The following is a 12718-nucleotide window of genomic DNA, read 5'->3' on the forward strand; positions in this document are numbered from 1 at the left end:
TATTTTATATATATATATATATATATGTATGTATGTATATATATATATATATACATACAGAGAGTCAGAAAAGAAGCCATGTAGCCGCCTAACACCAGAACTTTGCTGGTCGGCCATGACCTCATGGTGATGAACAGATTAATAGAAATGGGTTAATTTAAGATATAAGTGTTAGCCAGAAATACTCTTAAGCTATTGGCCAAAGAATGAATATATATAAATATATATATATATAATCATGTATATAGATCATATTGATTGCATGTGTATATATAATACATACTTGCATATATATATGTATATATACTTGCAGTTAATATAGTTTCTATCTGATTATTTTGGGTCTGGGTGGTCGGGAAATGAATGAGCGGCCTTCAACTACAGAATGGCACCAATCCACATAAAACCCGAGAGAGTTTGGGAAGGAATTTGAGGCAAACTGTCTAGCGCAGTTTCTTGATAGCCACAAAATTTTCCCCCCGGATGGGCTTACGGTGGCAAGCAGGGGAGTCGCTGCTAGGCGGCTTTCTAGTTCATGCTAGTTACACAAACAGCTCTGGCTCTTTCAGGAGGCTGAGCACTTGAATGGGGCTTGTGGCCTGGGTGCTTGTATGCCCTGTCGGGGTTAGGAGGAAGGCAGCTGAGAGCATGCCTGCTGCTCAGCAACCCGGCCTGGGTAGGCGGCAGGATTGGGACTGCTAGGAGTGCACAGGTAGGAGAGCATAGCAGATTCCCAACACCATACACAGATATTTCCAGGCTGCACAGTGTACTGCATGGCAGATTTAGCTTTTACTTAGATAAAAAGAATTTATACGCTGCACAGTACTACCCACAGTTGAGGTGGTGAGGACGGCTCCCACCCAGCAGTCCCAGAGCCAGTGGTGGACTCCCTCCACCTTATTGAAAGTCTGAGATAGGTGAAGCGCTCCTGGTCAAAAAATTATTACAGGTATGCAATAAAGACAAATTCAGATGGAAAGACCTCTAAATTGGTCACAGTGTTGGATAAATGTATGTAGGCTTGAAAGAGAGAAGAAATAGCTTTAAAAAAGTAAATAATTTTAAAAATTAAAACAAAATCTATAAAGAGACAGAGTACAAACAGTCATAGATTAAAGGAGTAAAGAAAAATGAACTATGTAAAGATGTAAGATACAGTCTGGATTATATTTATATTATTGTTTTCTTTGAATTTTTTGACTGTGAATGTGCTAAGTACAGAGATAGTTCATTGTACAGGCTGCTAAGATAAACTAAGATTAATATATATAATTTATATATTATATGTAATATATATATGTATGTATATATATTAAAGGTATCTTGACTTCAAAAATTTGGATCTAAGTATATATTGCTTTGGAAAAAGGATTCTGCTTTTGTCTCCACAGAGGATGAGAACCTGTGGATTCCTTCTAGACCAATGTGGTTTAATGGACCAAGACCCCATGAAAGATCTCCTTAAACCCCTAAAATTACTTCATTCAACAAAAAGCAGGAAGCAGTTTGGAGAGAACTACACCCAAATTCCCAAATATTGTTTATAAATGTTTGTTTACATTTAAAGGAGAATATGCTATGGAGATGAATACTTTGCATTGGTATGGACTTTAGTTCATGGACATAAATTTAAGGTCAATTTTGTTTTATGTATTTCTGCTCCTGTTTTAGGTATTGTGTTTGTGCAACTCATTTAAAACTGTAATGTATAATTAAGAAATACAGGTTAATAGTCATCTATAATGGTCAAGCTTGTAATCATGTTACTTAGGTTTTCTAGATGTTCAGAGATATATTTCAGATGGATAGATATTCTTCAGATCTTTCAAAGACTATAGAATATAGCATTTAAAATGTTTTAAGAACTTAGGACTTTTCATGACAAAGAGACACATCTGCTTCTGGCAGCACCAATCTATTTCAAGAGGAAGATGGGCATTGAAGAGGTTCCTTATGGAGCTGGTTAGCCATATGGGCAGGACACTGCTCTTTGCTGATAGTTTGATGTTATGCTGTAAGAGTTAGACATGCAGGGCCCACAGAGAAATGACTGCTGAACTTGCCTAAAGGTGAGATGGTCCTTAGGGGCGCCTCCTTCATGAAGGAACTACCAGACATTTTCGAGGACACAAAAGAAAGCAACTGGTTAGCTTTACTAGCACAAGGCATAACAGATCTTGAAATTTCCTGCTTCCTGGGAAAGTCTACCAGAAACTATGGGCCTGTAGGCTGAAGATGGAAGGGAAGCCCCAATGGCACAGAAGAACTCTGAGTGACTGTTCAGGCAGCAAGAAGTCTGTCATTTCTAGAGTTTTGAAAGTTGCTTACAATGTTCTTCCTGTTTACTTAGGTAATATATCCTTCTGGAGTCTTTAATGGAGTTGAAGAAAGATAGTTATCATTATAAAAGATAGACTAGATATAAAACTTTAGACTCATAAAGATAAGATAGATTTATAGAGTATTTTCCTTAATTTGCCAAATGTAAATTGACTAAATATTGTAACTGTAATTTTTGCTTGATAACTGTTGTATGTAATCTTGTTATGTTAAAGGTAAAAACCTTCCTTTTTAATTAGATAGAAAAGGAGAGGTTATGTGGGATTCCCATTGGTTAATAAAGAATCTGCTTTTGGCCAATGACTTAACAGAATATAGCCAGTATGGAAAAGATATATAGAGAGAGGATAGGCAGGGTCAGATAAGAAACCATGTAGCCATCCAAGGAGAAAGATGCATGTGGGAACCTACTGGAATCTTGCAGGTGGTGATGCACTTGTGGTGATGCACAGATTAATAGAAATGGGTTAATTTAAGATATAAGAGTTAGCCATGGGAGGGAAATGGGATGATGGGAGGAGGCAGAAATTTTAAATAAATAAATAAATAAATAAATTTTTTAGAAAAAAAAAGAGTTAGCCAGAAATACTCTTAAGCTATTGGTCAAACAGTATTGCAATTAATATAGTTTCTGTCTGATTATTTTGGGTATGGGCAGCCAGGAAATGAACAAGCAACCTTCGACCACACATATGTATTTCTCTATTGCTTAAATTTTACCTTCAAGAGAAATTTGGGGAGTAGAAGCTATTCCCAAAAGTTTAGGTATGATGTAATTCTGTCAGGTTCTGGCATGCCCTGCATATTTGAGCAGGAGGTAATGCTTGTGATGATAGAAGCTTCTCTGAAAACTCGAAGTAGTTCAGGTCAGCCTATAAATTAAAAGTCATTGATTGTACATAGGAAATGTCCTGGGTACCAGAAATAAAGTAGGGACATCTGTGTTGAGGGACCACTTCAGCCAGGGCCGCGTGGCTTATCTTACAATGACTCAATGTAATGACTGAGCAGAAAGGGGTGTAACAAAATCCTAGCATACAGAGAATTATAACTATACCATGAAGAAATGGCTCTGACAATTCTACATTTTTTCTGCTGATAATTAGGACAGCAGCTGGTGTTTCAAAGGGAATGAAAAACCAAAAACAAACAGTGAGTATGGCTATGATCTCATCTTGCTACACATATGGGAGGAGAAATTACCCCAGGCTCAGAGCTTCCCTTCTCAGGGTGTGAGCAGAGGGAGCAGGGGAATGAGCTCGGGAATCAGGCACCAGCAACTTGCAGATATTCAGGTGGAGGCTGTAAACGGCCTGCCGGTACAGACACTAGGGAGGAGCGACAACCAAAAGGAAAACCTTGGGGTTTGGGAGAACAAGTCCATGCTACTAGGAATTTAGAACTATATACAATATGATATTTTTATAGAGTGTGTTGTTATAATAGATCTTTCCATTATAATTATATTAGCTTGTTTGCTGAGCTATCTTAGCATATTTTCTTTTTGGTGAAAATGTTTTAAGTTTTCAAGTCTGAATTTCCCTGTCCTTTAGAGAGAATATTTTTGGATTTAAAGTCAGAAAAAAATATAGGACTAATGGTCTTACAATTCTGTAGTGAGGGGCTGCGGGCAGGCCTGCTTTTTGCCTCACCCGGCTCCCGCATGGCTAGCTTAGTCCCAGAAATAACAACACACAAATTGTATTCATTTAAGCACTGCCTGGCCCATTAACTCTAGAGAGTTAGTTACTGACTAACTCTCATATCTTGATATTAACCCATTTCTAATAATCTGTGTAGCACCACGAGGTGGTGGCTTACCGGAAAAGATTCAGCATGTCTGACCTGGTGGCTGGCTCCATGGTGTCTGCCTCATAGCCCTCTTCCCAGCATTCTGTTCTGTTTACTCCGCCTACCTAATTTTCTGTCCTATCAAGGGGCCAAGGCAGTCTCCTTATTGACCAATGAAAATAACACAATAGACAGATAACCCTCCTCCATCACAATTCAATATTAAGCACAATAAAATAGAGGAAGGTAAAAAAAAAATCTACAAATAATTAACTCATTAGGTTGCTAGAGTGCAGTGGTGAAACCTTGCAGGCTGCCTGCTCGGATGCCCCTGACACATAGCGTTTCCCTCCAAGGATTCTAGTTTCTGACTCGTTAAGCATTATTCAGAAGAATTAATGACTGCTTGCTTTCTAAGGAGAAGGGGTAAGAGTTCTCGGTCCTACAGAATTCCAGTACACCTAGAGTGATTCCTGTACCATGAGAAATGTTGAGAATCAGGAAAGTAACATCTTTAAAAGACAGAAACTAAGCAGGGTATGGATGTGATCTCACTTTGTCAGGCACTAGGGAAAGGGTTCCCAGAGTATTCTTGAGTTCAGACAAGTAGAACTTTGGATCATGTCATCCTGTAGCCTGCAGAGATGACGACATGTGAGCTCCTGAAGCCTTGGAGGAGATGCTGGTACCAGGAACGTCGCAGCTTCAACTCCGGTTTTGTTTTATTCCTAGCAAAAGAGATAGTTTGGAATCTAACCCAAATAATCATACAAAAATAACAAAAGATGTAGCAGCTCTTACTCCGTTGTGTTCTCCTCAGTTCTAACATGGTTCCCACTGACAACACACGTGTGTGTCATGCGTAGGGAATTTCACTAGAAAGTATAGAAAGGAGGTATATGTTTCCTTTAAAATATTGGAATTCTCTGTTTGAAGCAATCATTCTTGACAATCTCTAGTTTATTCTGTCGCTTGTCTAACATGGAGCAGTTATGAATTTCTGTCATTTTGAGATATAATTGGACATTTTTGTATTTAACGCAAAGTATAACTGTTTTAATTTTAGCAGCTTTCTTTGATTTTTGTTTTGTGTTTGTGTGTATGTGTGTGTTGAAACGAGAGAGAGGGAGAGAGAGAGAGAGAGAGAGAGAGAGAGAGAGAAACTTATATTGTTGTGGCCTTTTCTTTGTTGGAACAGAAGGGGAAAATGTCTCAGTTTTAATTTCAGTGGTTCTGTAAGATTTTCTCCAGTGAACATCCACTTCATAGACTTTCTGTATTTCTTGTTTGCTGCACATCTATTGCATCATGGAAGCAGACTTTACTCATCAAGACTTTAGGCAAAAATCAACCTTGTTGATGAAGCTGAGCCCCCCCCCCCCACCTCCACTCCCTGGTCATGCGCCATCTTTGTTGGTCATGAGGCCACCGATGGCGTCTGTTTCTATGCGACCTGCTCAAGTCGCAAGAGAAAGGCTGGCTGAAGGAACTTCAGCATCTTATTGAGTGCCTACTTTTGTTTATGCACCAAAGGTGATCCTATAACTTTTGAAAGGACTGAAGAATTGTCTGATAAGTACGAGTGTGCTTCCTGGGCAGGTCTGAGGCTCTGGGTCTGAGTCCTCATATGTTATAAAGTGGGAATAATCCCGCACTAAAGAGGTAGAGGCCCATGGATCAGGAGTTTGAAATCACCCTTAGCGAAATAGAGTTTGAGAATTTGAGGCTACTTTAGCCCAATGATCATCTTTTTATTTTTATTTTTTTTAGAAAAAAAAGGCAATTAAATTTTATTCAATTTAAATGAATTTTGCCCCTAAAAATGACTGATATTGTGATGATGTTCTATATTATCTAAAGGTCAGCTTTTTTAAACCTGTATTTTTAAATTTGTAATGATTTCATCAATGAAGGCCAAATATTTTTGCTTAAAAAGGTAAGTGAAATTTCAGATATCAATATACTGTTTTTGTATTAAAGTCTGTTTACTTCTAAAATGTTCTGAGTATGTTTTATTCCAATCTTTATGTCGTAACCTCAGAAATAGCACCAAAAGCCATTTGTAAAAAAAATCATTTAATATTGATAACATTCCAGCACAGCTTGCCTTTGTACTTACTATTAATACAGTATTTAACTAAGTTGATTTCCCTGAGAACTCACTCAAGGAGAGTAATCAGAACGTGGTCATCTCTGCCTTGCCATAGCATCTCCCCTTCAAAGTGCACCAGTCCATGTTTCCTGGCACGCATGAGGATGCCCACCACTTTATCTGAAATGCGAACATATCTATCAAAGAGTTCTCCGAAGGTCACCTGGACCTTGCCATCTCGTCTGTGGCGAGCCATCGTGCGGATAACGAAGCACAGCTCCATGATTTCCCGATAGATGTGTTCCTCGGCGCGCTTGGCCCTCTCGGCCGTCTTGCTTCCCTCTTTGGGGCGGCCGTAGCCCTGGTCTCCCTTGTGAAGCCGAGTGGACATGGCCAGGTCATAGTCAAACTCATCACTGAAGGGATTGAGTTTCTGCGACTGTATGTGTTCATCGGCCCACTGCTGCCACCTCCCCTTCAGGCTGTCCACTTGGCTGTATTTCCGGTGGGCCTTACAGTTGAGTGCCTCTGTGTATCTGTTCGCCCTGAAGGAAAGAAGGTGGAAAAACAAGGTTGACACACAAACAGCAAGGGTCAGTTCCCTTTGTGCCTCCCATGTGTATGCATCTGAGTGTATGTCTAATAGTCCCTGTATGCTGCTACTTACAATGAAAAAGTGAAAATTTTCCATCATTCTTACTTTATATCCTAGGCTGCTTTCTCTGTAACATCCATAGATTAAACACTAATGATATTAAACTCATGTTTTAAAAAACCCCAAAACCTCTCTCACCTATAGTGTAAAAGTGTGTTTCTAGTATGTTTTATGTTATGAACATTCCTGAGCTGGAGCCAGTTCTCAGGGCTTCTGAAACTAGTTATTTCCCAAACATATATTTGGTATTACTATACAGACTGAAGTAGTTATGCATAGAATTGTGTGCATTTTTCCCTTGAGAGCCGATTTACATGAGTGTTAGTGATGTACACATTTTTTTTAAGACATCAGGTTGCACAAACAGAAAACACTTGCTGTCAGTAAGAATACTGAATGATGGGTAATATTTCAGTCAGCTATGAGGGAACTGAAGCCAGGAAGATTACCGACTGCCCTAAAGACAAAACTATTAAGTGGGAAACTAAGACTGGAATTTGAAGCCAAGTTAAGATGCTACAAGAGGTCAGAATGCAATTCTTAAGAAATACTTCTTGAGGCCAGGCAGTAATGGCACAAACCTTTAATCCCAGCACTGGGGAGGTAGAGGCAGGAGGATCTCTGAATTCAAGGCCAGTCTGGTCCACAGAGTTAGTTCCAGGACAAGCTGCAAAGCTACAGAGAAACCCTGTCTCGGGAGAAAAACAAAAAACAAAACAAAAAAAAGCACTAAACTAAACAAAACTGCTTTAGTCTATAGCAGAGGAAGGATTCTGCAAAACCAAAGCTAAAAATCAGTGTGATATGCCACCAGCATTTAGTGATAGCTTGTGATAGATGGTTGATTTTCAAAGCCTGTGTGTGTGTGTGTGTGTGTGTGTATGTGTGGATTTTGGAATGCATGTTTTTATTAGAACTACAAACCCAGTTCTTGAAACAATGCATTATGATAAAAGATGCAGACTCAGTTTTCAAATTGCTAAATTTTGTACTTGAAAAACTCCTCTGTTAAAAAAAAAAAAGAAAAACTCCTCTGTTGCTTCTGTATCTCCAATTTAGTAGACTTTATCGTTTTGTTTTTCTTTGTTAAAGAAAAAAAATTACCCCATCTTCCTAAGGGAGCCCCCTTTATTCTGCAGAGCATGAAGTGGCCTCATGTCTGGAAGCACAGGGACTGAAGATGTGAAAAGACGTTCTTGAGTTACCTATCAGAGGCATGGCAGGACTCTGAGCACTCAGAATTCGCCACTCTCAACTTGAGAGTGCGCCAGGTTTATCTGTCAATGCACAAACTTCCTAAATTCTGCTCAGATGGCAAATGGACCAGTGAATCACAGTTACTGTTTCTAAGGTATTTCAGTCCCCTATCCCTGTGGTCCCAAGCTCTGTTATGTCTCGATAACCCTGAGTTGATGACACTCATCGCATCTTCCTGGTGCCAGGAGACAAATGTTTGCCCTCCTTCCATAAGGAAGAGATTCATGCAGCCCACCTGGTGCAGACACCAGATCTGCTTAAGTACAATAAAGTCGTCGGAGAAAGAAATAGCATCCACTAGATGGCGAAATTTCACTAACTCCCACGTTTATGTTTCAGAAGGTCCTGTGACTGGTCTCAACTGTCGGGTTAGGACTGGAAGGGAAGGCTCTGATGTAGCACTTTCATAGCCATGTGGAGAAGAGCATGCAGAAAATTACCTGGGGAAAACGACACACAGCGCTATACAGCACACGCTTATGCAGTCCCTGAAGTCTGAAACAGTTCTAAAAGGAACAACACGTTGAAGTGGACAAGATTTTACTCAGCCCCACTGAAGTGAGCTGTCACCCCTATGCCATCAGCTGCCTGCTCTCCTTCCCAGTGTAGACTGCAAGATCTTGGAAAAGTAAATGTATCTTTGAAAGCTCAGTGATGGAGACGGGTGTAATCTAATGATTGTAGCTAGTTCAAAGAAAAAAATCTGTGGCGTATTTGAAAATGAGCATCCGTCCAGCTACAAAGCAAGATGTATTTCTGAAGGTGTGATGCAGTAAGTCTCATTAGTACAAGCTTGGGGGCTAATGCCTGGCTGCTTAGCTACTCCATCTGCCCTTTACATGATACCACCTAAGAGCTCTTTGGGTAGCCTTTGAATAGTGGGAAAAGCACCCTAAAAGACATTTGTAAAGAGAATCCAGGTAACATCAAGTTGCATTTGCAACTAAAGTGTAGAGACACCAGGCTGAAGAATTCAGTGATGTTATCCACAAATGAAAAATATTATGTTGGCATCCAGGTGACCAACTGAACTCATGACCTCCTCTAATAGTCTTACGTGGGTATTCTTATTTTGTAATTTTTATAAAGAGAAAAGGTATAGTAGAAAACTTTATGCTAGCATCAGAAGGCGATTTCTTTAAACTTCATGTTCTATGACTTTCTGGTTTTTAAGGTGTAATTTCTGTTTTCTTCTTTGATTTAGGAACTTAGGTGCCCTGAGTATTGGAGCTCAATATTGTTTTGGAAAAAGAGTTAATGTTGGTTTGGAAATAAATCTATGAAGAAGCCATTATCTTTTAAATGAAGCATTTTCTAAATCTCAATTCATTGTCATCTTGTGATTCCCTGAAATAAGAAATAATAGAACAAAACAAAAGCTAGAATATAAGTATATCCATGCGTGGTGGCACAGTGCTTTAACCCCAGCACTCAGGAGGCAGAGCAGGCGCAGCTCTGTGAGTTTGAAGCCAGCCTGGTCTACAGAGTGAGTTCCAGGGCAGGAGGGTCGTTACACAGATAAACCTGCCTTGAACAACTAAATAAAGAAACAAGTCTATTTTAAAATGGTAAAACACTCAGGAGGCATATACCGCAAAGGATCTTTTCCGTGCCAACAACATCTTGTATGGATGGTTTTCTATCTTGAACTGTTAAAAGTGTGAAAGGGCTAGGATTAAACTGGAGTTAGAAATTCTGATGTCCTAGGTATCTTTTAGGCCACTGAATACAATAATATCATGTTATTGTAGGCTTTAAAGTTTCAGGTGAAAGGGTTTAAATCAGTGGTTCCTGACCTGTGTGTTGCAGCCCCTTTGAGGGTTGAACAACTATTTCACAGGGGCCACCTAAGACCATCAGAAAACACAGATAAATTACCTTTTGATTCATAACAGTAGCAAAATTACAGTTATGAAGCAGCAACAAAAAATTATTTTGCGGTTATGGGGGTCACAACAACGAGAAGAGCTGTATTCAAGGGTCGCAGCATTAGGAAGGCTGACGATCACTGCTTTAGACTGATCTTTGCAAAGATAATACAGGATAACTGGACAGCAAGGCAGTTACCATGTCGCCCATGGTGACCAGCACTGCACTCACTCCAATGCTCTCTGCCTGTGCAGTTTCTCATAGCTACAATTATTTCCTCTCTGAGAATATGCAAAATGATTAATCATACCAGATGTGATAGGCAAAGTACCTTGGAAAGGTTAGCTTTATTAGGAGAAATAATCTAATCCTAATCTGCCCACTCTATAACCGGCTTGGTCTTTATGCTGCTTTCCTGCCTGAATGCAGCTTGTTAGTAGTGTAGGGTCAACATGGGAACTAATTTTATCATGGTTCTCTCCCTTAGGGAGTAACTATTTTGGATAAGTTATTAAATGGCAATAAAATGAACAGAAAATAAAATGACCAGGAGTTTTATATATAATCTGTCTCAAAGGAATGGTTCTAGAAAGTTCTCTAATAAATGTCCTTCACCCGAATCCCTGCTTCAGTATGACACGAGGCTTAAGAGTGAATTTCCTAGCTCACATTTGGGATATTCATGAATACATTTGGGATATTTATAAAGAGAGGTGGTTGTGCTGCCCCCACTGGACAGGCAGTGCCCTACTGTCTTAGAACCTCGGCCCCCTGTCCAGCAACACAGGGAAATGCTGGGGAGACTTGCTCCTCTGTGCATTGGCACAACCCAGGGACAATCAGTAGTTGATTAATGGATCATGGGGATCACACATGCCAGGATTATGTAAAAGACAGGGCCTTTGTTTCTGGTCAGCAGCTATGATCTCTGTTCTCCTTTCTAACAGGCTTGAGATCTAGGCCACTGATTCTTCCTACAAATCAGTAACTGATTCAAAGTCCAAGGAAAGCATTCTTTTTACTAGAGTGGGGGGGGGGCAGGGAGTAAATTCATCAAGCTAGGTTGGAGAGATGGCTCAGTGGGTAACAGTTCTTGCTATGCAAAAATGAAGACCTGAGTTTGAATCCCCAGACATCACATAAAAATAAAATAAAAACACATATAGGCATGGCCAGTCCTGTAATCCTAGCACTGAGAAGCAGACAGGCCGATTCCTTGGTGCTCGCTCACTCAGTGAGACCTTGTCTTGTATAGAAAAGTGGAGGGCCACAGAGCAAAACACCTGGCATACTTCTCCTGCCTCCACACCCACGTGTAGGGGTTTGTGTGCAAACGGGCTTGCACACATACACACACACACATACATGCACACACACAAAAGCCATTATTTTGTGTCTTTTAAAGCCTTCAACATAGTTGTCCTAAAACCCTATACTTTGAAGGGCACTGAGATCAATTAAGCTGATGTTTGGCTTTATGCTAAAGGAATGTATGAAGGCAAGCTCTGATTTAGCCTTTCCTGCTGCCTCCCGTATTGTTCCTGTGACTTTGGTGTGTCTTAGTTTCTGGGGTCTCGTTTCTGAGCCTATACTATACTTCTCCACCACATGAGAAAAGGGGTCGACATAGAAATTGAACTCAGAACGCTGGAGGATAGTGCTGACGTCAGGTCCCACTTGCTGGTGAGACAGTAACGGCATGGACCAGAAGGGACACATCTTAAATTAGCACTGTCCTTGCAGGCCAGAGGTGTGTCTGCCCTAAAGGACTCAATCTTACTGAGTCCCCTTCCCCCCCGTATTTATGTTACTGGCTGGAACTCTTTAGTAATCGAGGCACAAGGAGTCAAGGATGTAATCGCTTACTGGGAGGGCAAGGGGCGCTTGATCCTGGCAGCAGTCACGGGCACTGCCTCCTGTTCGGGTCTCTCCTCCGTGTCCCCTCCGTAGCCACTGTCCTCCGTGTCTACGCTGTCGCTCTTCCACGTGGGCTCATCCTGTTCCATCACTTTCCAGCCTTGGGTCAGCTCCGACACCAGGTTAGTGCATTTTCTTCTCCGCGTTGGCGACTCACGGCTGAGGAGGAGCCTGTCGATGTCGTTCTCCGGCTGAACAGCTTCAGACGGACCCCCGTCGTTCTCATACCTGTGGCTCAGGTAGTTCACATCTCCTCCTCTCTCATAAGCCTTGCTGACAAATGTTTTGGTCACCTCTTTCCTCTTGATGCGGGAGACCTCGGAGTCGTCCTCTGAGGGCTGTCCACTTCCACGTCCATCTGGCTTTGGAGATGGAGGTTCGGGGGCATGCTGGTGGGGACTGGAGCATGCCACCGGCTTAGGGGTGTGCGGTGGGTCGTTGGCCGCTCCAGGCAGCCAGCCTGCAGGCTCCTGGGCCTGCTTGATGCTGTTCTCATTTGCCCACTGCTGCCAACCGCGAGCCAAGTTGATAACCAGAGTTGCTGTGCGTACCTTCCGGAGGGCACTCTTGGCGGGCCCCGCCTCCCTTTCATTTTCTCCGGGAGCCATGCTACCTGTTTCTTCTCTGCCGGCAGTCTGGACCTTGACTAAGGAGGGAACGTGTGTGAGAGAGAGGCGCTTGGGATTTAAATAGAAGCAGGGCGTGAGTGGGAAGGGGAGCCCGTGCGGGTGGAAACTATGCTAAGCATTTCTTGCCACCATGTGGTGCCATCTCTGTGACGGTGTTCTGTTTTT

General features: G+C 41.4%; 1 protein-coding gene across 1 annotated transcript; it reads right to left on the reverse strand.

The window, feature by feature from the left end:
• Positions 1-6193: 6193 nt before the first annotated feature.
• On the reverse strand, positions 6194-12604 carry Abra (actin binding Rho activating protein). The gene is made up of 2 exons (XM_048457263.3): positions 11874-12604; positions 6194-6771 (listed from the first exon to the last, which is right to left on the reverse strand). Exons 1-2 carry the CDS (start codon positions 12530-12532, stop codon positions 6294-6296), a joined length of 1137 nt encoding a protein of 378 aa, XP_048313220.3. The 5' UTR covers positions 12533-12604; the 3' UTR covers positions 6194-6293.
• Between the last annotated feature and the right edge of the window lie 114 nt (positions 12605-12718).

This window comes from Myodes glareolus, chromosome 19 (assembly GCF_982192425.1).
Source record: "Myodes glareolus chromosome 19, mMyoGla1.1, whole genome shotgun sequence".
NCBI classification, from domain to species: Eukaryota; Metazoa; Chordata; class Mammalia; order Rodentia; family Cricetidae; genus Myodes; species Myodes glareolus.

Bases quoted from the DNA above. Each gene is read 5' to 3' on its own strand.
- Abra (XM_048457263.3), bottom strand. From the start codon at position 12,532: ATGGCTCCCGGAGAAAATGAAAGGGAGGCGGGGCCCGCCAAGAGTGCC. The intron at 6,772-11,873 runs GTAAGCGATTAC...TCTTTCCTTCAG, and splicing joins AAGCGCCCCTTGCCCTCCCA to GGCGAACAGATACACAGAGG.